General features: G+C 31.6%; 2 protein-coding genes across 3 annotated transcripts in view; one reads left to right on the top strand and one right to left on the bottom strand.

Moving 5' to 3' along the window:
• LOC107483243 (endoribonuclease Dicer homolog 2) overlaps positions 1 to 8561 on the top strand; it is a 16110-nt gene extending 7549 nt beyond the window's left edge. The window contains exons 1-23 of one of the 2 annotated variants that reach the window (XM_016103869.3): positions 69 to 205; positions 321 to 406; positions 518 to 695; positions 861 to 974; positions 1523 to 1657; positions 1841 to 1925; positions 2071 to 2135; positions 2345 to 2485; positions 2590 to 2718; positions 2814 to 2925; positions 3030 to 3129; positions 3633 to 3828; positions 3918 to 4078; positions 4227 to 4445; positions 4590 to 4804; positions 4937 to 5202; positions 5290 to 5678; positions 5770 to 5873; positions 6192 to 6391; positions 6510 to 6719; positions 7179 to 7586; positions 7681 to 7959; positions 8052 to 8561. In XM_016103869.3, the coding sequence (XP_015959355.1) occupies positions 330 to 406; positions 518 to 695; positions 861 to 974; positions 1523 to 1657; positions 1841 to 1925; positions 2071 to 2135; positions 2345 to 2485; positions 2590 to 2718; positions 2814 to 2925; positions 3030 to 3129; positions 3633 to 3828; positions 3918 to 4078; positions 4227 to 4445; positions 4590 to 4804; positions 4937 to 5202; positions 5290 to 5678; positions 5770 to 5873; positions 6192 to 6391; positions 6510 to 6719; positions 7179 to 7586; positions 7681 to 7959; positions 8052 to 8402 (4134 nt within the window). In that variant the 5' untranslated portion in view covers positions 69 to 205; positions 321 to 329 and the 3' untranslated portion in view covers positions 8403 to 8561. Of the gene's footprint in view, positions 1 to 68; positions 206 to 320; positions 407 to 517; positions 696 to 860; positions 975 to 1522; positions 1658 to 1840; positions 1926 to 2070; positions 2136 to 2344; positions 2486 to 2589; positions 2719 to 2813; positions 2926 to 3029; positions 3130 to 3632; positions 3829 to 3917; positions 4079 to 4226; positions 4446 to 4589; positions 4805 to 4936; positions 5203 to 5289; positions 5679 to 5769; positions 5874 to 6191; positions 6392 to 6509; positions 6720 to 7178; positions 7587 to 7680; positions 7960 to 8051 lie in introns of those variants that run through there. The other variant, XM_052260375.1, reaches the window with a different exon arrangement.
• A 7-nt stretch (positions 8562 to 8568) lies between these two features.
• Positions 8569 to 19117, bottom strand: LOC107483244 (uncharacterized). Its single transcript, XM_016103871.3, has 5 exons — positions 18989 to 19117; positions 18172 to 18487; positions 16424 to 16890; positions 15308 to 15454; positions 8569 to 9012 (listed from the first exon to the last, which is right to left on the bottom strand). The coding sequence occupies exons 2-5, from the start codon at positions 18473 to 18475 to the stop codon at positions 8776 to 8778; spliced, it is 1155 nt and encodes a 384-aa protein (XP_015959357.1). The 5' UTR covers positions 18476 to 18487; positions 18989 to 19117; the 3' UTR covers positions 8569 to 8775.
• Between the last annotated feature and the right edge of the window lie 6209 nt (positions 19118 to 25326).

Genomic DNA, 25326 nt, shown 5'->3' with positions numbered 1-25326 from the left:
TGTGTGTGTGTGTCACTTTCGTATGATTGACCTGTGGGTCCTTTTTCTCTGCCATTTCCACTATCAAGCTCCTTGGGCACCAAGCAGCCTCCGGCTTAAGAAAGAGAAAAACACTGTTCAATCTACTTGCTTTGTGTGTGTTTTTAAGTGCAAAGTTTGAATCTTTCTCAATCTCAGTGCCTACCCTTTTCCTCATTTTGTCTCGGTAACCTCCATTTGTCTTCTGGGTTTCTCTAATTTTGTTTGGCTTTTATCTCTTCTCTTCTATGATCAAATAAAGGAAGCATCTTTGACTCATTTGCACTGATTGGTAACTTCAGGTTGAAATCATGGAACCGATCCAGATGGAAATTGATGATGGAAGCCAGCTTCAAGCTTTAGCTGATCCTCTTCCATTTGCTAGAAGGTGAGTTTTTTAGTTTTGATTTATGTTCGGAAGTTGAGCATTCTAGTTTTGTCGTTGATTGTGATGTTGTTGTGTTGGGTTGGTGCTGTATTCATTTATTTCGTTCTGCAGTTATCAACTTGAAGCTCTGGAGAAAGCTATTCATGAAAACACTATAGTGTTCTTGGAGACTGGATCAGGAAAGACTCTCATTGCGATCATGCTGCTTCGCAGTTATGCTTATATGCTGCGTAAGCCTTCTCGGCACATTGCGGTGTTCTTGGTTCCAAAAGTTGTGTTGGTGACTCAAGTATGCACCTCCCTCTCTTATGGCTTTGTATTTGGAAATTTGAGATATATTATGTAATTGCACTTTGTCAATGGTGGAGCTTAGATCAGTGTTTCTTTTGTTTTTTACACTGCTTTTCTTATGTGCATTTCCCTGCTTCTTGTTATTTCAATCCTGAAATTGTAGCAAGCTGAAGCTGTGAAAACGCACACTGATTTGAAAGTTGGAATGTACTGGGGAGATATGGGAGTTGACTACTGGGATGCTGCTACATGGAAAAAAGAATTAGATGAACATGAGGTGATGGGTTTTACATTTCTAGCAACTAAAGATTCCATTGTTAAAATGTGAAAAAATCTGATTTGCACAACCAAAAGGCCTTTTGCTTATGCCACATGTGAATTCGTGTTCAACCCCAGTTGGTTTGGTGTGCTCATGTTTTTGCATTTCTGAAGCTTAATTTTTCTATTGTAATTTATCCCTTTTGGCAATGAGAAAAGAAATACACTATTTTCTTGGTTGCTGTTGTTGATGGCATAGGGCCTGTAATGTATTACACAAGTTTAGTAGCTAATGCCTGAAAAAGAAAAATGAAAAGGTCAAGGTTAGTAGCATTCATGTTATTCTTGAAGTCAATCCTAGTTCTAGTTCTAGCCTAAGCCTCTGTGTTCAAAGAAAATGGAAAAGAAGACTACCGGCTTTCCATTTTTCAATATTCAGTTTTATCTAAGTGTGACATGCATCTTTTGTTCTTTTAAGTGTGAAGCTTCTGAAATATTTGTTTGCTTGCATAGCTTAGAGGTGGTTACTAACTTATTATCAACAAATTTTTCTTTTGAATGTCTAAGGTGCTTGTCATGACTCCAGCTATATTACTCAGAAGCTTGAGGCACAGTTTTCTCAAACTTGACATGATTAAGCTTTTAATAATGGACGAGTGCCATCATGCTAAGGGTAGAGACCCTTATGCCTGCATAATGAAAGTAAGCTTATAATGTTAGCCATTTGTTGTAGTGTTGGTCATTTTGCTTTATTAAATACGACTGTAAAATAAATTTGAGATTTTTTCTTTAAATAAAATAATTAAAACCAATCTCAACAAGCTGGTGTAATTTGGTGAAACAATTTGTTGTCAGCTTTACAAGATTTGATTTAATTTCATGCAGGAGTTCTATCATAGAGAATTGAACTCTGGTATCTCTGACCTCCCTCGAATTTTTGGGATGACTGCATCTCCCATTAAGTCAAAAGGTATACAACTGTAACATTTTTGTCTCTCTGCATTTCATTTTTTTTTTAAATTTTTTTCTATAAAAATAAGATAATCAATAATGTCACTTATTCTCTAATTCTGAACTTCCTAAACTTTTTCTCCTTTTTCACTTTCTTGATCCAGTTGGAAGCTCTGAATACTCCCTCTCTGTAAATATCCGTGACCTAATGACACTAATGGACTCAAAGGTTGCTTCGGATTTTCTACCTCTAATACACCCTGCCTATACTATGAATATTGACATTCCTTGAGGCCTTATATTGATGCTAGAATGTTCTAACTTGAAATGTGGCTAGAATAATTCAATTCTATCTAATGACTCTCTTGAGTTTCAATTTAGTATTATCAGTTGATCTTGTAATGCACACTTTGTCTGACATAACATTTTGAATTGAAGGTATACACATGCGTAAGTGAAGATGTCATTGCAAAGTTCATACCAATCTCAACTCCAAAGTTCAAGTTTTACATGAAAAATGAAATTCCATATGTGTTATTTGAAAAATTAGCAGTTGAACTCAATATGTTAAAACAGCAGGTTTGTTCCTATATTTAATTGTTAATCTCCATTCTGGGGTCAAATAAGTGTTGATTATTTCCTTGAGATTATTGACTAAGGATATTTTTTTATTTGATCAACAGTATGAACTCTCCTTGAAAACTTTACATTTCACAACATCAGTTGCTGAGACTGCACACAAGAGGATAACAAAGAATTTTTCTTCCATTATGTTTTGCTTGGATACACTTGGTGTTTGGTTGGCTTTAAAGGTTCTTATTTCCCCTTTTCTTCTTTGAGTCTATAGCATCGATAACTGTTCATGGTTGCTTACTTAAATTCATTTTTTTTGGGGTTTATGTGACAGGCTGCAGAGTTCTTATCTTCCCACGAAAGTGAATCATTTAAATCTGGGGATATATTTGTGAAAGAATTTAATTTAGATACTGTGAAGCTATTTAAGACATACTTATCATCTGGTACTGACTCTAAAACCTTTACAAGAAAATGTGAGAATTTAAATATGAATTTGCTTGCACTGTTTAATGTAATTAATTAATTTTTAAATATATTTCTTGCACAGGTCCTCAGCGGTTTATTGGTAATAACACTAAATCGGATAAGGATATGGGGCTGATGACCTCCAAAGTTTGTTGTCTTGTTGACACACTGCTTGAGTACAGGTTATCCTCGCTGAAAAATTTCCATTTAGAAATCATGCATGTGGGTGTTACCATCATTGATAGGTCTGGCTTCTAGGATTTAAATTTCATTATTAGCAGTTGAAAGTTGATATTAGATTTGATTTGAGAAGCTGAATACTTTATGGCTGGAAATTTCATTTGGGGTCAGTTAGGTATTGTGTAATGATAGAGGTGAAAAATCAGTTTTCCACAAAATTTACTCATTTTAACTCGAGAAAATTTTCATTCCTTGATCGTCTGTACCAAATTGTCCCTTAAGTTCATTTCATTTTCTTTATTATTGATTGGTACTGCTTATCTCTCCTCTGATTTATTTATTCACAAGAACTAACATTTTGATGCAATTCGCAAAACTGAAGTTGTTTTATTTTGTCTATCCCGTAATAAATATTTATGATATGTTTGTATATGTTTCTCTTGTTTTGGTTATGAATATGATTAAATCTATGTTGACATATGTACCCTTTATGCTAAAACTACAGGGGTTTGTCTGACATGCGATGCATAGTTTTTGTTGAACGAGTAATTACAGCTATTGTCCTCCAGGATCTATTGAATGTATTGCTTCCAAAATACAATAGCTGGAAGACGAAATGCATAGCAGGAAATAATACTGGTGTACATAATCAATCCAGAAAAATGCAAAATGAAATTGTGGAAGAGTTTCGTATGGGCAAGGTTTGTTGCTTTCGTAGATCATTCACTATATTATTATTACAATCAATTTCATCTTTTATTTTTAATTAAGGAAATGTTGTCATATGTAGGTCAATATCATTGTTGCGACATCAATTCTTGAAGAGGGTTTAGATGTTCAAAGTTGCAATTTGGTTATCAGATTTGACCCCTGTCCCACTGTGTGCAGTTTCATACAGTCCCGTGGCCGTGCTAGAATGCAGAATTCAGACTACATATTAATGGTTCAACGGTAATTCCTTTTATTTATTCTCCTGCCGTCCTGTGTATTAATATTATTTTAGCACTTATATAACTGCTATTTTATATGATATGTTGCATAGAGTAAGATTGGCAACATATCTCCAAAGAAACTACCTAATTTTGTTCTGAAATTTCAGTGGGGATTCAGTCACATATTCTCGGCTAGAGCAATACCTTGCTAGTGGAGATCTTATGAGGAAGGAGTCACTGCGTCATTCTTCCCTTCCATTTGATCATTTTGAAAGTGATCAATTCAATGAGGAAGTTTATCGAGTTGAAAGCACTAAAGCCATTGTGACTCTGAGTTCTAGCATTGAGCTGATACATATATTTTGCTCTTGGCTCCCTTCAGACGGGTTAGTTTGTTCATTCAGGCCGAAATTACATGATTTACATCTTAGTTTTGCTTCCTTCACTTTTATGAACCCTATTTTGAGATGCTAGTGCATTCTCCATTAATCTTGTTCCTTTTTTTCCCTTATATTTTTATTTATTATTAGGTACTTTAAACCCACTCCAAGGTGGGTAAAAGAAACAGGAACATTGCTTCTTCCGAAAAGTTGTCCTATACAAACTGTTTGTGTAGAAGGTGACAAGAAAGCCTTGAAGAAAATTGCTTGCCTTGAAGCATGCAAGCAACTTCATAAGATTGGAGCTTTGACAGATAATCTTGTTCCCAAAATTTATGTTGAAGAAGGGGAGATGCAAGACTTTGGTAAACTCTTGGCTTCCACTATTTTGCCCTTCTAATTCTCATTCTCATTTTGAATATTAATTTACTTGGAAATAAAATTCTGTTTATGCCTGTAACCTTTGGTTTGCTTCAATATCAATCCAATTCTTACAGCGAATGAACCTTTCAATGAGGAGCAACCAAGTTATATGCCGTGCGAATTGGTGAACCACTTCTCTAATACGGAGAATACAATATATCATTGCTATCTAATGGAGTTAAACTCCAATTTTAGTGATGATATATCTAATGTTGTGGTTGCCTTGAGAGTGGAGCTTGATCGAGAAATTGGAAGCAAGGAATTCCAAATGCCTTATGACCAAGGTAGTTTGTGTGTAAAGTTGAGATACACAGGAACCATCGATCTTTCTCCAAATCAGGTATGTTTCCTTTTCCTTCTTCAATAGTGCATAGCAAATTAGATAGGTGTTGGAAAATTCAGAAAAGTTATTATATTTTGTCTGCAGGTTCTTTTATGCAAGAGATTCCAGGTGACAATTCTTCGACTGCTCCTGGATCATAATATGGAGAAGCTGAGATCTGCAGACAACCTATGTTCAGAAGGCGATCCGGAGATTGATTATCTCTTGCTTCCAACCCATAAGCAAAGACTTTCTGTCGATTGGTCCTCGATCAATTCTTTGTATCCGTCAAAATTTGCTTGTGGAAATCATTCTCTCAATGTATGGACAAAGAACGGCCGTGTTTGCACCTGCATACTAAGGAACTCTTTGGTTTATACTCCTCATAATGATCATTTTTATATCACAACTGATATAACGTGCTTGAATGGAAACTCGCATTTGAACCTAAGGCATGGTGGAATTACCACATACAAGAAGTACTTTATGCAAAAGTAGGTACTTATTTGTTGCTGAAGCGTATTCTCAAGTTAATTTTTTCTAATGGGGTGTGCTATTCTTGTACTATCTTTTTCCATGTTTCAGGCATGACATTAAGTTGAAGTTTGAACAACAAAGACTGCTTAATGCAAGGCATCTCTATCATGTTAAAAATTATTGTCATGGACACAAACAACAGGAGGACACAGGTTAAGCTTTTTGAAATTTCGTTTTGTCAAATCCAATGGTTTGAAGCATATGATAAAGTAAAGGGATTGGTTATTTCTTGTTAATATGAATTGGAATTTTCTGCATGTAATAAGGAATTAAGTGAAAGCAACTAAGTATAATTATAATCAAAAGGAATCAAGTTTGTTAGCTTGGTTATTTCTTAGATTTTTTAAGTAATAAAAAACACTAAATGTTCCTTTTCAAAAGTATAGAAGTATATTATGTTTAGCGCTATTTGTTTACATGCCTTGCCGTTGTGTGACCCAATCTGAATCCTAACCTTTTTCCCCTTCCAGTTTCTGAAGCGAGCAAGAGCACAGTTGAATTACCTCCTGAACTGTGCTATATAGTCATGTCGCCAGTGCCTATTAGTACCATTCATTCCTTCTCATTTGTTCCATCCATTATGCATCGAGTTGAGTCGTTGCTTGTAGCTTCTAACTTGAAGAAGCTGCATTTGGATCATTGCATGCAAAATGTGGTTTCAACTAGCAAGGTAGGGTACTACTTGAGTCTCTTAAATTCGCTCATGGATGGTATCTTTTCCCCTTCATTTGATTCTTTGAAACATTGTATAGATATTTATACCATGGTAATTGCATTTTGCAATGTAGGTCTTGGAAGCAATCACTTCAAAAAGTTGCGGGGAGAGCTTTCACTACGAATCTCTAGAGACTCTTGGAGATTCTTTCTTAAAATATGCAACTAGTCAGCACCTCTTTCAAACATATCCAAATCACCATGAAGGTCTTCTTACTGTGAAGAGGGAAAAGATAATTTCTAATGCTGCCCTATGTAAGTTTGGGTGCAGTTGTAACCTTCCGGTACTCTCTCTCTCTCTCTCTCTCTCTCTTTCTCTCAATCATTCACTTCTCATATTTTGCTACAATTTCATAGAAGTTTTATTCAGATTCTGGTTTAGAAGTTCTTTTTTGTAGCATTTATATTTTATAGGACATTTTATCCATATTCTTGTTTAGAAGTACATTTTCGTTGCCTTTACGGCTGATTTCTCAACCTAGTACTTTTTTCCTTTAATGTTTTGCATGAAGACAATTTAATATTTGTTCTATTTAGTTGAAGCTGTGAAATTTGATGATATAGAATTATAATTTGAAATCACTGAATTTCATCTTTTGGGTTGATTATTATATTTGCTTTGCTATTAATCTATTATACAGCATTTTGCATTATTAAGTTAAACACTTCAATTATTTGTGGTTTTTATTCCTTGTAGTTTGTTTGACACTTGTTACTTAACTATTATTCTTTTTGAGTTGCAGGGCTTCATACGAAATTCACGTTTTGACCCACAAACTTGGGCTGTTCCCGGCTATAAATCAACAAGTTTAAAACTAGAAGAGTTGGACTCCAAGGGGGCAAAAGCTTTTGTTAGTGGAAAAAGAAAGTTAAGACGAAAGGTTATTGCTGATGTTGTTGAGGCACTAATTGGTGCCTACCTTAGCACCAGTGGTGAAGAGGCCGCACTGTTGTTTATGAACTGGGTTGGCATCAAAGTGAACTTTAATTTTTCACCCTATGAGAGGCACTATAGCATTCAACCAGAGAGGCTGATAAATGTGAACTTTCTAGAATCTCTCTTAAACTACTCCTTCCATGACCGTCATCTTCTAGTGGAGGCTTTCACCCATGGTTCTTACATGCTGCCCGAAATTCCAAGATGTTATCAGGTACACACTATTGTTGATGGGCCTATCTTTTTGATCAATAGTAAAATAGATTCTGTACACTTCTTTTCGTTAACAATTTCTCGTTGCTCTGCAGCGACTCGAATTTCTTGGGGACTCAGTATTGGATTATCTCATTACGAGGCATTTGGACAATAAATATCCTGGAATGTCACCTGGCCAGTTAACTGACATGAGATCAGCGTCTGTGAGTAACGACTGTTACGCATGGTCTGCAGTTAAGGCCGGGTTGCACAAACACATCCTACATGCTTCACAAGATCTTCATAAGGATATTGTAGTCATAGTTAATGAAGTTGCAAAGTTTTCTTCAGCATCACCTATTGTATGGGAGTTAGACATATCATTTCCCAAGGTTAGCTGTTATATTTTGGATCATGAGATTCTCCAATTGTAGTTAGACTTGTTTTTTTTTTGGAGATATAAGATTGTTCTTACTGTTGACAGGTACTTGGAGACATCATTGAGTCTTTGGCCGGAGCGATTTTCGTTGATTCGGAATATAATAAAGAAACCGTGTGGCAATGCATACGACCGCTTCTGGAGCCGCTTGTTACACCGGAAACGTTAACAATGCATCCCACCAGAGAGTTGTCGGAGCTATGCCAGAAAGAAAGTTACAAAATAGAAAAGATTGGGTCTCGCAAGAATGGTGTCACCTCTTATTTGATGGAGGTACAAGCCAATGGGACCACCATTTATAGTTATGAATACACTGGCTATGCTGATAAGAAAACAGCCAAGAGGATAGTGTGTAGAGAAATTTTGAAACAGATGAAAAAAACACAACCCAAGTAATTGTAATATTCATAGGAATACAAATATGATATTGTATAGGTGCTGATGTGCATTAGTTGTAACATCCTTTTGGAAATTCCAATAGAGGAGAGGCCTTGCAAGTTGTAATTAAACTATAAATATAAGAGGGAATGAAAATATCATGTTAGTAATATAAAATCAGCCATATTCATAATTACTGTTATTTGTTATTAATTATAGGAAGAGAACATATTACATATACAGTAATATAAAATCACACAAACACAGTTATATATTCTTGTTCACAAAGAATATATGCATTTATTTACTAGTTACAAGTTCCACCCCATAACTTATTATAAAATGCTAAAATAATATCATAGAAGATATAAAGAATTACATGGCATGAGTTTTAGTTCTTGTGATGTGGGAGGTCATCAGCAACAAGGAGGTAGAAAAGTCCCATTACACCACTATGCAGCTTAGTGTTGCTGTAGTCAACCTCCAAAGTCAAAACTTCACCATTAGAGATCTTGATAGAGCCAGGTCGAGGGTAGCAAGTTGTCATTCCCACCAGGTACCCTTTCTCATTTCCTGCTTCACTTCCATTTCCATATTTTGGTAGTGAATTGCATATAACTCTTCCATCCTGAAATTAGTTAAATTCTCACAAATTAATATTTGATTAGTATGTTATGATCATAATATGTACTTAGAAAAGCTCTATAAAATACTATATCCATTTTGCTTATAAACATATTTCACAATAAAAAGTATTAACATTTATTAAAAAGAAAATTATAACAGTATTTCAGTTATGCTTATTTTAGTTATTTTTAGTAGTCTTACATATTTATTTATCTGAACAGTGAGTGCCTATTTTTCATAGTTTAATAAAATTTCAGTTATATTTATTTTTATAAATCTTACACTTTTATTTTTATAATTGATGCTTATTTTTTTATATAAAATATATTTACTGAAAAAAGAAGTCTATGTATAACCAATGACGGACCCAAAAAATTTTAGTAATGGGACAAAAATATATTAAAATAAATTTTGTTCAACATCGATATTTTGAAATTACAATGATGTATAAGTAGAATTTTTTTTTACATATATTTAGAATAATTATGTATAAGAGTTAACATAAAGAATATCAATTAATATTTTAGAGTGATACTATATTTATAAGTGTTTTTGTAACTAAGTCCAATCAAGTTGGCACAAAGTCTATCGGAAAAAAAAAGCTTGGATATGTCACTACTTTTTGTCCGTGTGTAGCATACAAATTTTTGCTGAAAAACACACAAATTTATCGATACAGCATACAAACTTATTAATGTAGCATTTTTGCTGCTAATATATTTTGTTAGATAGTTAAGTCAATATTCTAGTTATGTAATCCTCTAAAAACTTTTATACTGTACATAAAAAATTTTATGCTATGTATCAATTTTTATACTATATACCAAAATTTATGTGTTGTGTCTATAACATACAATCTTTTTGCTGTAAATATATTTTTAATTAGCTGAATCAATATTTTAGATATATAATCTTTTAAAAATATANTTAATTAAGAAAAGATGAAAACGACGAAGACAATAATTATAATAATAAAAGAAGATGAGGAAAAAAAACTAAACAACAACAAAATTAATAACGCAGGCCGTAGCAACAGCAACGACAACGAAAACAGTGACAAGAATGACAATGACACCACGTTGAAAAAGAAACGTGCAAAGAATAAGATGAAACATTGCTAAATTTTTAAATATTGTTTGTAGATTTTGTTTAGGGTATTCCTCAACTCCCATTTTATAAATTCCTAAACTGATAATCACGAATCATGATATCCCTACAAATAAATTACAAACTGCTGAATTCATACGTGTGTGCATGTGACATCATCATTGGATCAAGACAAGGAGCTTGATATTATGATTTATGATATATTAAAGAAATTTTATTTATTAGAATGGTGGTCTCTGGAAGGTATCATCTCAATACCGTCATTATAAATACTAGCGGCTCAACAGGTACTATCGTACCTGTTCAGCCGCTTTTCTATTGTTTTTAAGAAATTAATTTTATTTTTTTGTTAATATATTATTTATTTTTTAAATTTATTAGATAAATATTTTTTATTTTAATATTGACGTGACGTTATTTATATCATATTTTATTAAAATTAAAATTATTATAAAATATCTTTAAAATGTTAAATTATAAAAACTCATAATAAAAGGGTATATATATTATCAGAAAAAATATATTTTAAAAAATAATGATAATAACATTATCCTGATTCAAAAAGAGTATATATGAACCAAAATACATATTAGTTATTTACAAAAAATAATTTTTACTTAAATATCATGTATATTCATATTTGTCTTCATCTTTTTTAAGTGGTAGGTCAAAATATGGATCTGAATATGAAAAAGCCTTCACTTTTTTATAAATATTGAAAAATAGAAGTAATGAGAATGCTTATTTTTTTTTGTTTTTAAATATCAAACTATAAGAATAATTAATAAGCAAAATAGGAGAGTATAAAAATTGTGTATTCGGAAAAAATCATTCATAATTCATCATACATCTCTTTATCGATAACTTCTCGATTCTTGAAAAACTGTCAGATTTATTGACCATATAAATAACTATATAAACGCTTCAAGATTATTAGTGAAAAATTATGTGTAACAAAATCAAAATAAAAATTTAAAAATATTATTTACAAATTAACTATTTATAAATGTTATTAAGTTTAATTATTTATTTTTAATTGTAGTTAATTTGAGGTCGAGATAAAAATTTATATTTAAAAGACTCTTTATCTTCATACATAATTTCAATTGTTAAAATATATTTTATTTTTCTTTCTAATTTTATATTTAATTTTTTAAATTTTTTAATTTTATTAATTTTTAAAATTATTAATTTATATTTTTATAATATCCTCTTACTATATTAAACACTATTCTTTCTCTTACTATTATTCTCTAAACACATACTTGTCATTGTCTCATCGTCATTATTATATTTTCTTATTCTTCTTTTTCATTTTTTCCTTCTCCTCCCACCTTCTTGTCACCCGATCGAAATTAATTATCACCAAGTATTATGATCGCAACTTTAAATCTTGTCTATTACTTTGATTTATAATCATCTATTCTGTTAACTTTTATGAGTTGTTGAAGTTTCACTAAAAGAAGTAAGACATAAAGTATTTAAAATTTTTACCCAAATTATCAAATTGCTTTTAGAATGTATAAATTTATAAATTTAAATTAAATAAGATATTAAACAAATTTATTATGTTGTTATTATGTGTAACAAAATCAAAATTAAAATTTAAAAATATTATTTACAAATTAACTATTTATAAACGTTATTAAGTTTAGTTATTTATTTTTAATAGTATTTAATTTGAAGATGAGATAAAAATTTATATTTAAAACACTATTTATCTTCGTGCATAATTTTAATTGATAAAAATATTTTAATTTTTTTTATTTTATATTTAATCTTTTAAATTATCTTTAATTTTGATATTTTTTAAAATTATTAATTTATATTTTTATTATATCCCTTTATTATATCAAATAATATTCTTTCTCCTACTATTATTCTCTATACACATACTTGTTATTATCTCATCGTCATTATTATATTACCTTACTCTCCTTTCTCTTTTTTTCTTCTCCTTCCACCTTCTCTTGACCCGACCGTAATTAATTATCACCAAGTATTATTATCGCAACTTTTAATCTTGTCTATTCTGTTAACTTTTATGAGTTGTTGAAGTTTTGTTAAAAGAAATAAGACATTAATTTTTTTTTTCAAATTATCAAAATTTGATGTCAGTAATCCCAAAAAATAATCTCAAAATATATTATTTTTAACTAAAATAATAAAAAAATATATAACTGTATATTTTTTAATTAATAATTAAAAAATTAAGTCGCAATTTAATATAGTACCTTAGGATAAAAGGCAACCATTGCTATTCATGTTTGACTACTACTATCTAAGTTTCATATTTATTTTATTGTGCACATTAATTAAAGTGTATTTTATTATTTTATTTTACATGTTTTGAAATAATGCCACTATATTATAAGGATGAGATTAATTTTTATAATCTAATGTGAATCTTTTTATTATTTTGTTTGTCATTTGAATACTATCCATTTAAAATAGTTACTTAAAGTGAAAACACTATATAAAGAGAGATAGAAAACTTTTAGATTTATAGTTTTAGTGTGCTTCTTATTAATCCTCACATGATATACTCAAGTTTAATAGTTTTGATGGTGGTGAATTTTTACAATTAGGTAAAAAATTTTAACTTTTTCTTTCTCTCCGTCTCTCTCTCTATGATTTTGAACAAACTCAATTTTATTATTAAATAATTTTTTAAGTTTAGAATATTTTTAATTTTTTATTTAATAATTAGACTTAATAAATTACTAAAATTCAAACCTATATTCTCTTAAACTACTTCTTTATCATATAATTTGAATCGTTTAAATGAAAGATCGTTAGGCCTTAAAATTTTTAAAGTAAAAGAACAATACAATAAAATAAATTAAAAAACCTAATAAAATAAAATAGTTAAAAAATAGAATATATATATATAGGAAAAATAATAAATTAAAATTTACATGGCTCATGACATAGAAAAATAAAGAGAAGAAAATAATTATAAAGGTTGAAATAATAAAAAATGTATAACATAATTTTTATTTTGTCACATTTAAATGTTATTATATGTAAATCTAATAAATTTAAATGTTATATGTCAATCTAATAATTAATAAAAAATAATATTATCAAATATAAAATATATTAAAAATAAAAAATAGATTAATAAAATCAATTAACAAAATTCTTATCTTAGGTCGCTAAATTATTTGAAAAATCAATTAACAAAATTTTTATATTGTTACATTTATTGTGTTATCTATCGAATTAATAATCAATAAAAAAAATAATATTATCTAATGTAAAATATATTACAAATAAAAAAATTAACAAAATATGTGTGAGAATTTTTCATTCTACCATTGGTAGGTATAGGTTTTTTTTTATCGTTTATATGTTAATTATGTGACAAATAAATAATATTAAATTAATTAATTTTTTTGTAATACAATTTAGGAAATTAATAAATGTCAAACCTACTACTCTATGTAATTAAATATCAAATCCAGTACTTAATACTCTACATAATCAATAGTTTAGAAAATAAAAAAATTATTGCAAAGCAATTTAAAAAATAATAAAATATTTATAAAATTTTTATTCAATCATTGATAGTCAAAGACATATAAAAAACATAAAAACAGATATCAAATAAAAAGAATCAGTTTTCTTTCTGCATCAAATTGATAAGACTAAAAAAATTATTTCTTTTTACATTAAATTGATAAAAACAAAAGGTGATATAGTGCTATTTTTATATGTCAAAAGTTAGGAATAAATTAAAAAGATAGAGAAATAACTGAAAATATAGATTAGATAAATAAACTAAAGAGAAGAGATATAAGTGAATATTACAGGTAAAATTAATAACTACTGCAAACTGAAGAAAATTTACAACTGCAGTGGATGAAGGCAATGAAAGAAGATGGAGGCGAGAGTGTTGAAGAAAGGAGAATAACAGAATAGCAAGACAAATATAGAAAAGTAAAAACCAAATTGCAGTGGACGGAGGTAATAGAAGATGTGTTATTATAGTTATAGAAGTAACAAAACTGTTTTTATTTTAGTGGGAAGTTATTGGATTTTTTAAAACAAATTTTATGTCTATTTTGTCCTTAAAATTTGCTTTATGAAATAGTCTATTGTAGGGTTAATATAGTCCAAAAAATTGGACACCAAAATCATGGTCAACTCTCTATATTGGCTTTATATATTGTTATAGATTACCTATACTTTTCCGTTATGCTATTGTAAAATTTTAAAATTGGATAAATGGTCTTAGTACAAATCGAATTAAGTGATTTGTATTATTTAATTTTAAAAAAATAAAAATAAATAATTAGACCCTTAGATCTACGCTCTTGGAATTTTTTAAATTAAATTAGAATTAATATTTAACATTCAATTAGATTTTTAAAATTTAAGATTAGATTTAAATTTATTCCTAAAAATTACAATAGACTCTATTTGGTTTCTAAAATTTACAATAGTTATTAATGTTAACTCTTGAGTAAATTTTTATAAATAGTGTGTTGATTTTGTACGTTATTTTGCTAAAATTTGAAGTTTTCACTTAGAATTTATATGACTAAAATTTTCTAGAAATTTATTGGCTTCTCAACATCCTCACAAAAATGACAATAATAAGTTTAATTTAAAAATTTTATGACTCTAGAAGCAACAATCAAATTTCTAAAACTCTAGTAAATCTTGATCACATGAAAGTTAGGTAAGGAATCCAAATCGCTACAGATTAATCTACCAAATTAACACGTCGTTAATGGAGATTAGAGTTAATGTGACAATGTGAATTACAATTGTAAATTTCAAAATTCAATTTGAGTCTGTTGAATTTTTAAAGGTTAAATTATATCTGACTTCAAATTTTATAAGCAAAATTGAGTATTAACTCTAAAAATTTTTTGATTTTATTTTTTATAAAAAATAAAATATTTAAATTGCATAGTCTGATTTTAAGTTGGCATTTTTTCAAAATCGAATGGTCCGATTTGTTTAATATCAATTAAAAAAAATTATTCCATATAAATAAAAGAATTCATGCTTTTAATTAATAACAATTAATATAGAAAAAATAGCCAAATTATAAAACTCATATATTTTAAAATTGTAAATTTATTAATAATAATTAATTTTTTATTTTATTATTTTATCAATTTCTTCTTTCCATCAGTGTAGATGATGTTTTTCTATATTATGATTAGATGAGTTACCTGGCCGTAGAGAGTTGAACCAGTGCCACCAACATGTTCATGAGCAACACCATAAATGACATAACCTCCTTTGTTCATTGGAAGCTTTGTCCTCCTCACATCAACGCATTTACCTCCATACTTGCAAGGCAAAACATCATATTCAACCTGCACCAAAATAAATAACTCTTGTTAGTTAATTACGCATCCAAATAATTCATAAATATCTAATCCTATATGAAAAAATTAAAGCACAGTGTCACGACAAATTTTAGAAAGTTAGATTTAACGATGTTTATATAGTTTTCTGAAGTATTTGAGAATATTTTAGATGGTTTCAGAACGTTCTAAAATGTCATAAAAGGTCGCGAAATATCTTAGAAGGTTCTAAAAGATTCTGGAAGATCATGGAATATTCTAAAAAAGTGTGGATGTCTATAGGAATATGAAGAATAATACGAAACAATCTAGAAGTATTTAAAAATTATGGTATGATGGATATTTGTAATGAAGGTTCTAAATGATTAATCTAGATCATTGATTAGATTTAATCCTAACCATCTATTGAGGAGGTGTATGACTATAAATAAAAAGTGAAAGTTAATAAATTTGAGTGTCAGCACGATAGTGTTAGTTTAAGGCCATGACAACAGGCTGAGTTTCATGTTTTTTACCGGGTTTTTGAATAGTTGACCTAATTTTTTTTAGAATTTAATTTTCATTCAATTAGTATAAATCTTTCTATACAAACCACTAATCATGTATTATCAAATCAGCAAAAGTAATAAATTAATTATTTTAAAAATTATCTAAATACATAACTCTTTATCCGGTTCATATCTTAAGCATTAATCGAAATTTTACATGTAATAAATTTTCATAAAAAATGAACTTTAAAACTTTCATGGTATATCCTCTGTCAAAATCATAAATTTTAAACATTAATTTTTTTTTATATAAGAAAAAACAACAAAACTACTCCACAACTAAACATATTTGAGCAAATTAAAATAAAAAAAAACAACGAATGATATAATTTTTTCTTAAATAATAATAAAAATATTTTTTTTCTTGATCAAGCACTTTATTTACTAATTAATTATTAACTATATAAGCACAAGTTGAAATTTGACTTACCAGGCAATTATGTGTGTTATTTTTGACAACATCAGTAACATCAAGCACATAAACCCTAAGAGGCAATATATAGTGTTCCCAGGTGACCCACTTGACAGTGTATTTAAGATACAAGGTTCTGTTTTGAGGCTTGAATCCTTTCTTCAACAAGCATTGACTCTCATCAGGGCAACAAGTCAAGCCTCCATGGTAACTTGGACTCAAAGGTTTTCCATCTGAATCCTTTGTGATGTTGAAGAGATCACACCTGCACTCAATGCAGCCTATCTTGTCTTGGACACCCCTTGTGTCAATTGCATGAACATTTATTACCCATTTCTCATCATACCCTTTTGGAGGGTTTCCAGCTTCTATTCCATAAGGGTCTGGAATGTGTGTTTCTACTCCTCTTGTTTCTGATCCAACTCCAAAGTAATATGGAAGAGTATTGTATTGGCATAACCCACTGTTTTGCACAATTTCAATACCTGTACAAGTACCATATATATTAGTTTATTATTATATATAAGTTTAATTATTCTATAGTTTTGCAAAGTTTGTAATTAGGTTTTTATATATATATTTTTTTAAATTAAGTTCTTGTACTAATTTTTTTTTAATTGACTCTATACACTTTTTTTTCTTTTTTTTGAGTCCTTGCATCAATTTTTTTTAGTTGAATTCCTATACAATTAAGTCAATTACTATCAAGAGGGACCTAATTGAAAAAAAATTGGTGCAGAGACCCAATTAAAAGAAAAAAATTATAAAGACCTAATTGAAAATTTTGCGAAACTATAAGGACCAACAGAATAATTATATATATTGTCATTTGAGCTATAGCTATTATATAATTTTCTTTGTATCTTTTTAATCTTTTATTAGTGATTATATGAGTTTTATTAATGATTTTTTTTGTTATTTAAAAAAATTATAATGTCACTTTCAAATTGATAACGGTATTCATTTTTAATTATACTTTCACTTCTTATTTATCATATTAATATTTTTTTTGGTCATATCTATAAGGACGGTAAATAATTTTATAAGAAGATAAAAAAATATAATTAAGAAGCAGTAGCATTGTCAATTTAAAATATTATCATTTTCTTTGAATTTAATCAGTGTAATAATTATGCAATTTTTTATATTTGAATATAATATTATATATTAGTAACTGAGATATAATAGGTTGTGTTTAATTAGATTCTGTATTGAAACAGAGATATATTAAATATTAAATATTTTCTATATCCTCAATTTTAGAAAATAAGAATATATATAAATATTTTTTAGAGGCAATTTTTTTTTGTATTTTATACGTATCTTCGTTCTAAATAAAATTTTTATATTGTCTTACTAATATTATCAAATGCAAATGTTATAATACAAATATAAATTAGATACAGAAATATAGAAAACTCATATTATTTTGTCTTATTTTTTAGATGAACAAAATATATTAAACATTTGTATCACGCTATTTTTTATACAAAAAAGGTTAGAAAGTCATCAAAATTTATTAGTTTTGGTCATTGATTAGCAATTAATATTTAAAAGTACAGGATAAAATATGTTATTGAATTATTAGATTAAAAAAAATAGATTAATGACTAAAAATAAAAACCAACAATAATAAATTATGATGACTCTCTAGTAATTTTTTATATATGTATTTTCAATTTGAATCTGTTATATATTACTTAAATAAGTCAACATCAAGATATAAACAAATTATAAAAAGAAATTAAAGAAAAAAAAAACAATACCTGGGTTTGTTTTTGTGGCATTTTTGGGTTGATGGTACTTCATAACAATCCAATGGTGAAGATAGGCCTCATAGAGAGGCACAGAGTTTCCTTTCTCATCAACTATTTCAGCATTGAAACTCTTGAGTGCAATATGGCCTCTAGGGAAATCAACATCGTAGTATAATTTGTTTGAACTTTTCCCTGCTCCTATCTCAATCTTGGGAGATAAAAAAACAGCTGTTTTTTCAGTCACAAAGGCCCATGAATATGTGCTTGATAACATCACTACCATTGCCCAACAACAATGATTTACATTCCACATCTTGATCTAGATCTGTAATTAGCATATATATATATATAAAAATGTTAAACAAATCTAGATAGTAACCAAGACATTATATATTTTATATCCAATGTTAAGAAAATCGAACCCAATATCACATTCAAAGGTTTAATACTAATTTAACTCGATTCAAAATGGAATAATATCTTACTTTTATTTGATTTCTCATCGGTTTTTACTATATAAACTATTTAAGAAACATATAGAATGGGATTGGAATTTGATTTAATGATGTTCTGAACTATATGACAAAAAAGAAAAGCATATGTTATATGACAAAATTATTATTAGGTATACATCTACACAAAACTCTAAGGTAGTTCTAATTATTAGTTAAGGATTATTTTAAGGCAAAGAGAAAGCTAGCAATAATGGTTTGATTATAAAGTCAACGTGCATAGATCAGAGTCGGTATTCTATAACTGAAATTCGAAAGGGGCATGCTCAAGTGAATTGTTAATAAGATAGAAGATGGAAGATGAAGAAGCGTACCTCAAATAGTTTCCCTTTCCAAAAGAATATAATGATTAGTTATTACTATGAAAGAAGGAAAATCAATACAACAACGAATTTATAGACCAACACCAAAAGAATGCGTGTCTATATATATAATTAAAGGAGAGGTTGCTCCTACATGGTGTTTTCATTTGTGAATTGCAAATGTATCTTTTTTTTATCATTCAAAAGAATCTATTCGTAATAATTATTCCTTATTTTTATCCATTTCGTCAATGTTCTCTCACATCATCATTGTGTGGCTCATTTTACTCGTTACGAGAAAAATGTTGGTGTTGTGTAATAAAATGGACATATGAACAAAATTTTTACTGTTATGGTATTAGCTTAAAATATAACTTACATTTTACTCTTTTTTTCATTTTTTTTGTTTAGAAAACAAAACAAATACAGCTTGCGTTTTGTTTTATACAAGGTTTTTAATTTTTTTTATTTCGTTTTAGTCCAAACGCAATTTGCGTTTAATGATAGTTTTTTTTTTTAAACAACAAAATGCAACCTGCGTTTTGCTTTTTGTGTCAGCTTTTTTTTGGAAGATACAAAACGCAAGTTGCGTTTTATGAATTATCAGAATTTTTCTTAGAGAATTAAAAACGCAGGTTGTGTTTTGTGTAAAAAAATATTTTAATCAAAAGTCCTCCCTATAAATGCGAAACAAGATTCGTTCAACTTGCCTCACTCCACTTCTACTCATTATATTCTTCTTTCTTGTACATATGTCATAGTTGTTAGTTTTTTTTGGCAATTAAGTGTGTCAAAAAAGTCGGATTAAGTGAGGTTGAAGTTATGGAAAATATTACAAACTTGCGAGTGTATTATAATGGTGAAGTTATACCAAACACACATGAAGGAGTGACTTCTGTTTGTGAATGTCCGTTGTCATTTGCTATTCCATGTACCATGAGTTTTGTAGAGTTACAAAATGGGCTTGTAATAACATTCAAAGCCACATTTCGAAAATAGTGAGCAACATTTTATACAGGAATGTTGTACAAGTATTTGGTGGGCTGATACAGTTTCAAAGAATGCCCATCACTGACGATGCCAGTATGCAGCAGATGTTATGTATTTATCAACAAACCCGATTTCACGTTCCGATGATAGAGCTGTACGTTGAGTTCAAACAGCAGTCGAGGTTGGACGCGGTTGGCGAGGAGGTCAATGTTGATGAGTTCGGGGATATAGATTGGGAAGAAGATAATAATGACAGTGAAGAGGAGTTCGAAGCCAATTATGAAAGTCGATGACGAAAACGACGACGGAGACTTGGCAGGAAATCTGGCAGTGCGAAATCAAGCGGATGCGATTGTAAGCCAGCACCCATTTGGTGTTCCGTCTTTTATGGGAACTCTAGATCTTGGAGCCATACATACCCAGTAATTTCCTGATTATGTGAACATGGGTATGTTATGATTATTAATTCAAGTTACCTATAGTGTTTATTTTATTTGCCTTGTCTGAATGATGGTGGTGCGCATGTCGTAGGTGAAGGCAACGCTGCGGTGGAAGATGGTGGGTTTAGTATCGGAATGAAATTTGGTTTAAGAGAGTCGGTGATATTTGCAATCAAAAGCTACACTATCTCTAGAGAAGTTGATTACACTGTGTATGAGTTTGAGCCGCAGACATTTTATGCGAAATACAAGGGTTATGGTGTAGGGTGCGATTGGCTTATCCGAGCTAGCTTGATTCGAAAGAAAGCTTGTTGGGAGATCAAAAGATACAATGGCAAACACATGTGCACCATGGGCATGATTTCACAAGATCATGCCAAGTTGAACTCAGAAACAATTGCAGAGGCTATTAGGCCGTTGGTCGAAGCAGACCCCTCGATAAAGGTGAAGTCTATTATTGCAGAAGTTCAATCCAGGTTCAACTACATTGTAAGTTACCGCAAGGCTTGGTTGGCAAAGTAGAAATCTGTCGCAAAAGTTTTCGGTAACTAGGAAGTTTCTTACCAGACTCTGTCAGTATGGTTGAAAGCAATGACTGCGAAGATGCTAATATCTCGTGTTCAAATTAAAACGCTCCCTGTTTACCGTGAGAGTGAGGAGGTTCAAGGTGTAAGAGTACTGCACTGCATTTTTTGGAGCTTCTATCTGTGTATTGTAGCATTTAGACACTACAAGCCACTGGTGCAGGTTGATGGCATGCACTTGTACGGAAAATATAAAGGTGCACTTCTGGTTGTGGTTGCACAAGATGGGAACCAAAACATTATGCCCATTGCATTTGCGATAGTTGAGGGTGAGACCGCAGACAAGTGGGAGTTTTTCCTAACCAATTTGCGGAGTTATATTGTTACTATTGATGGCGTGAGCATTATTTTTGACCGCCATACCTCTATCAACGCTGCAGTAGCTCGCAGTAACGGTGCATGGTCACCACGAAGAGCGTGGCACTGCATCAGGCACATCGGGTCCAACTTCTTAAAGAGGTTCAAGGCTCCGTATTTGTATAAACTCGTGGTTAACACAGGTATTTCATTTCGCTATTATGGTCCTATTGATAGTAATTTTGTGGTATCTGCTTATGATTAAATGAATTGTTCAACAGGCTACTCTAGGACGAAACAGGAGTACAACAAAACTACCAGAGGTTAAAAGAGCGGGGTGAGGCATAGACTCAGTAGTGCGATGACATCAGTGTAATGGGTGTTGGCATTCGACGGGGTCATCGCTGAGGACATATGACGACAAACTTGATAGAGTGCATAAATTCTCTCTTGAAATGTGTACGCAACCTTCCTGTGACTGCTGTTGTTAGGTCTACTTTCTCCGAGGCTCATGAACGTGTCTGCAACGGATTCACGTATTCAGAATTTGCAACTAAGAGAGTTGAAGAAAGCTTTCAACGTGCAGGAAACATTGTGGTCAATCGGTTCGATAGGCACAATGAGATGTTTGAGGTTCGCAAATGCAAGATGGTTCCGTTTACACTGTTAACCTTGCACAACGACACTGCGACTGTGGCAATTTCTAGGTCGAGCGACTCCCATGTCGGCACGTTCTTGCATGTTGCGCTAACAAGCGTCTTGATTGGCAAGTATATGTGCATGACGTGTACAAGATGTCTAAAATTTGCAAGGTGTACAGAGGCGAGTTTGTTCAGATGGGTGACCCCTCTACGTGGGATAGATATGAAGGAGTGAAGGTGATAGCCAACTAGACATTGAGGCCCGCGACAAAAGGAAGACCGAAGTCAACCCGCTACTTGAATGAGATGGATTCGCGGGATATGCATGGTCCCACCGGTGTACTGTATGTAGACGCAAGGGACATAGCCGCAATCGATGTCCTCAGCGCACAGGTCCAAGCTCCACTGGAGGTCATTAGCGGTTAAGCTTTTTTGTGTAACTTTGTTATGACCTACTTCACGATTGTGTGTAACTTTTTATGTAACCTAGTTATCTATTTTAAACTAGTTAACACTTATTAATAAATAAATATTTTTAACCTCCTTGTGTAACTTTTTATGTTATTGCGCAGTTTATGTATGTATGCGGTAAACACTGAATAATAACCGGATAATCTCAAACAGAGTTATATGAGAACAAAGCTAAATATATAATAACAATAATACTAAACAGAATCATCTAAATATACAATACTAAATACAATACTGAATACAACTGCAACAGACTACTTCTTCGGCGCCTTCTTCGAATACAAGGATGGGGTGTATTTGTCCGGTGGCACAATTTGTGTCCGTAAGTTATACGGATAACCCTGAGACACACCGCATCCAGACCACTGCCAAGTCAAAAACACCAAAATCTGGCATGCTCGTTCTGTCAATGTCATACAAACCGAAATCACTGATCTCCGGAGCACTCGCTCCACCAAGATCATACCAGTGCTGAAAGTCTTGTCCCAAACCTCTCTCTTCCTCCTGTGGGTATTCATTCAAATTAAACAACTGGGTATGCGGTGGTGCCGAAGGACCGGGATGATCTACATGACCCGGCGATAGATCCGTGTCGAAGTCACTGGCATGACCTGATGTGGCGCGACGACCAACAGACTGTTGAGAAGGAGCAGGCCATTCTTGCACTGGCATCGGAAATAGATAAGCTGTATCTCTTAGGACCTGAGACAAGCTGAAGGTGTCAGATCCACCCAACGGACTAAAATGACCATCAGCTGGAATTACCATCTATGGTATGTAGGGCTCAGCAGCCTGATGTGGTTGTGATTCCGATATATATGGTGCTTGTTTCTCATATACCGAAAATTGTTGCTGTTGGCCGTAGTCCGGTGCCTAAAACTACTGGGCATATGCCGGCACCTGAAATTGCTGCTCATATGCTGGCACCTGGTTAACAATTAATTAGAATTAAAATTAATTAATCATAATCATAATTGATAAACCCAAATAATAATAATTAATAATAATTAAATACGGTAAAAAATAATAATAATACCTAAAACTGCTGCTCATGAGGGAGAACTTGTTGCTGGGGTCCATCTAGTTCTTTCTGTTGTTTCTGTGGTTCATTCACTCCAGCCTTTTCACCTGCAACTCTATCTGACAGTCATAGGTGAATTTCGTACTGCTGTGTGTACCACACGTAGTACATTGGGAGAGGATGAAAGTCAACAATCTCTTCCCGTAACTGCAATGTGTTATAGTGGTCAGATCTCCACATGTCAGGGGCAGAGCTACATACATAAAAAGGGGGCAATGGCCCCCCTAATTTTAATTTTTTACATATAAATTATATGTAATTTCAATTTAGCCCCCCTTAAAATTTTATTTTAGTCTTATTTTATTATGTAAATATTTTTAGCCCCCTCTAATATTTTATCTAGCTCCGCCCCTGCCACATGTTAACCCATTGACTGTAAATCTCTCTTCAGTCATGGTTCTATGGGCCTGTCAACCGCTTGTAATGATCACGACCAAGGTCGAATGACGGGTCTGGTGGAAGCTGTTGCATCCCAAACTGTCGTCTAACTCGATCTGTCGTCTGCCACTCTATGCACTCAAATGACACTAGCGGCGACTTCATAGAGCACATAAACAAATGGACAACAAGGTCATCCGGAACCCCCACTTCCATATACGGCCGCCATATAAACTGCACATTAGTTAGCAAGAGGCCAATTAGAAAAATTATTCTTCTGAATAAAAATATTGGACATGAACTGTTAAAACTTACATCGTCGACTCCCATGTCATCGAGTCCTCACCTAAAATGTGCAGTAAGCTTCCGTATGTATCTTGTATGCCGGCACCAATGACTCCACCTAAACAAAATTAAAGCAATTGCCATCAGAACAACAACAGCAACAATAATAACATTAATAATGACTACAACAATAATAATAATAACAGTTAAAAAGAATACCGTCGCGCAAGTGGAATCCCAACATCGACGAGCTGGCCGCGGGGAATAGGCGCCAGGAATGACATATTCTCCCACGCCCAGACAAATAGAAGTATGAGTGGCCCATCCATCTCTTTATAGTTGAATCGGGATGCACGATACAACGATCTGTATAAATGTGCCAGACTGACTGCCCCTTAACTGTATACTGAAATCTGGTAGAAATCTCAAAGTAAAGACAGAAACTTCGAGTTCAATGAAGTGGTTGACTTATCCGGAAACACAATCGTTCCGAGCATGCAGAATATGTGAGCTCGGACATACCGCTCAATAGACTCCTACGTGTCACACGATTCGGTGTCTCTGCACCGCCGGACCCATGCCAGATTAACCTTACCCAATACGTGATCTTGTGGACCGTGCTCCCAACCGAAACACGCGATGCAGTTCTCCACCAAAAACTGGTGACTGCTGTCTGATCTACCTGTAACGGACTCCCCATTAATCGGGAGGTCAAGAATATATGTCACATCTTCCAGCATCACCGTCACTTCACCGACTGGAAGATGAAATGCGTGGGTTTCCTGCCTCCATCGTTCCACCAAAGGACTCAGGTGTGTCAAATGGCCTCTCATTTCGCCTACTCGCAAAACGTGTTGAAATCTAATAAGTACTAGTGACACTGCAGCTACCTCGTTAAAGATCTCTGACAGATCTAATTTTTTGGACAACAAATTTTTAATAGTCTACAAAAAAAGTATAATAATTATAATAATCACAACAACATTACTCATGATAGTAATTATTATAACAAGGTTACTAATAATACTAATAACAATAATAATAATAATAATTTAATAATAACGACATAATAAGAATAATAACAACAATGCAAGTGACGACGACGACGACAACGACGACGACGTTACTCATGATAACAATAATAATAATAATAATAATAAATTTATTAAACACTCTTCTTTAT

This window comes from Arachis duranensis, chromosome 4 (genome assembly GCF_000817695.3).
Source record: "Arachis duranensis cultivar V14167 chromosome 4, aradu.V14167.gnm2.J7QH, whole genome shotgun sequence".
NCBI lineage: Eukaryota > Viridiplantae > Streptophyta > Magnoliopsida > Fabales > Fabaceae > Arachis > Arachis duranensis.
Note: the sequence above shows the minus strand (reverse complement) of the source record. Positions and strands in the feature narration are given on the sequence as shown.

Excerpts from the sequence above, each read along its gene's own strand:
- LOC107483244 (XM_016103871.3), bottom strand. The coding sequence starts at position 18,475 with ATGTGGAATGTAAATCATTGTTGTTGGGCAATGGTAGTGATGTTATCA. Across the intron at positions 16,891-18,171 it reads TGCCACAAAAACAAACCCAG|GTATTGAAATTGTGCAAAAC; the intron begins GTATTGTTTTTT and ends GTACTTGTACAG. Across the intron at positions 9,013-15,307 it reads GTTCAACTCTCTACGGCCAG|GATGGAAGAGTTATATGCAA; the intron begins GTAACTCATCTA and ends AACTAATTTCAG.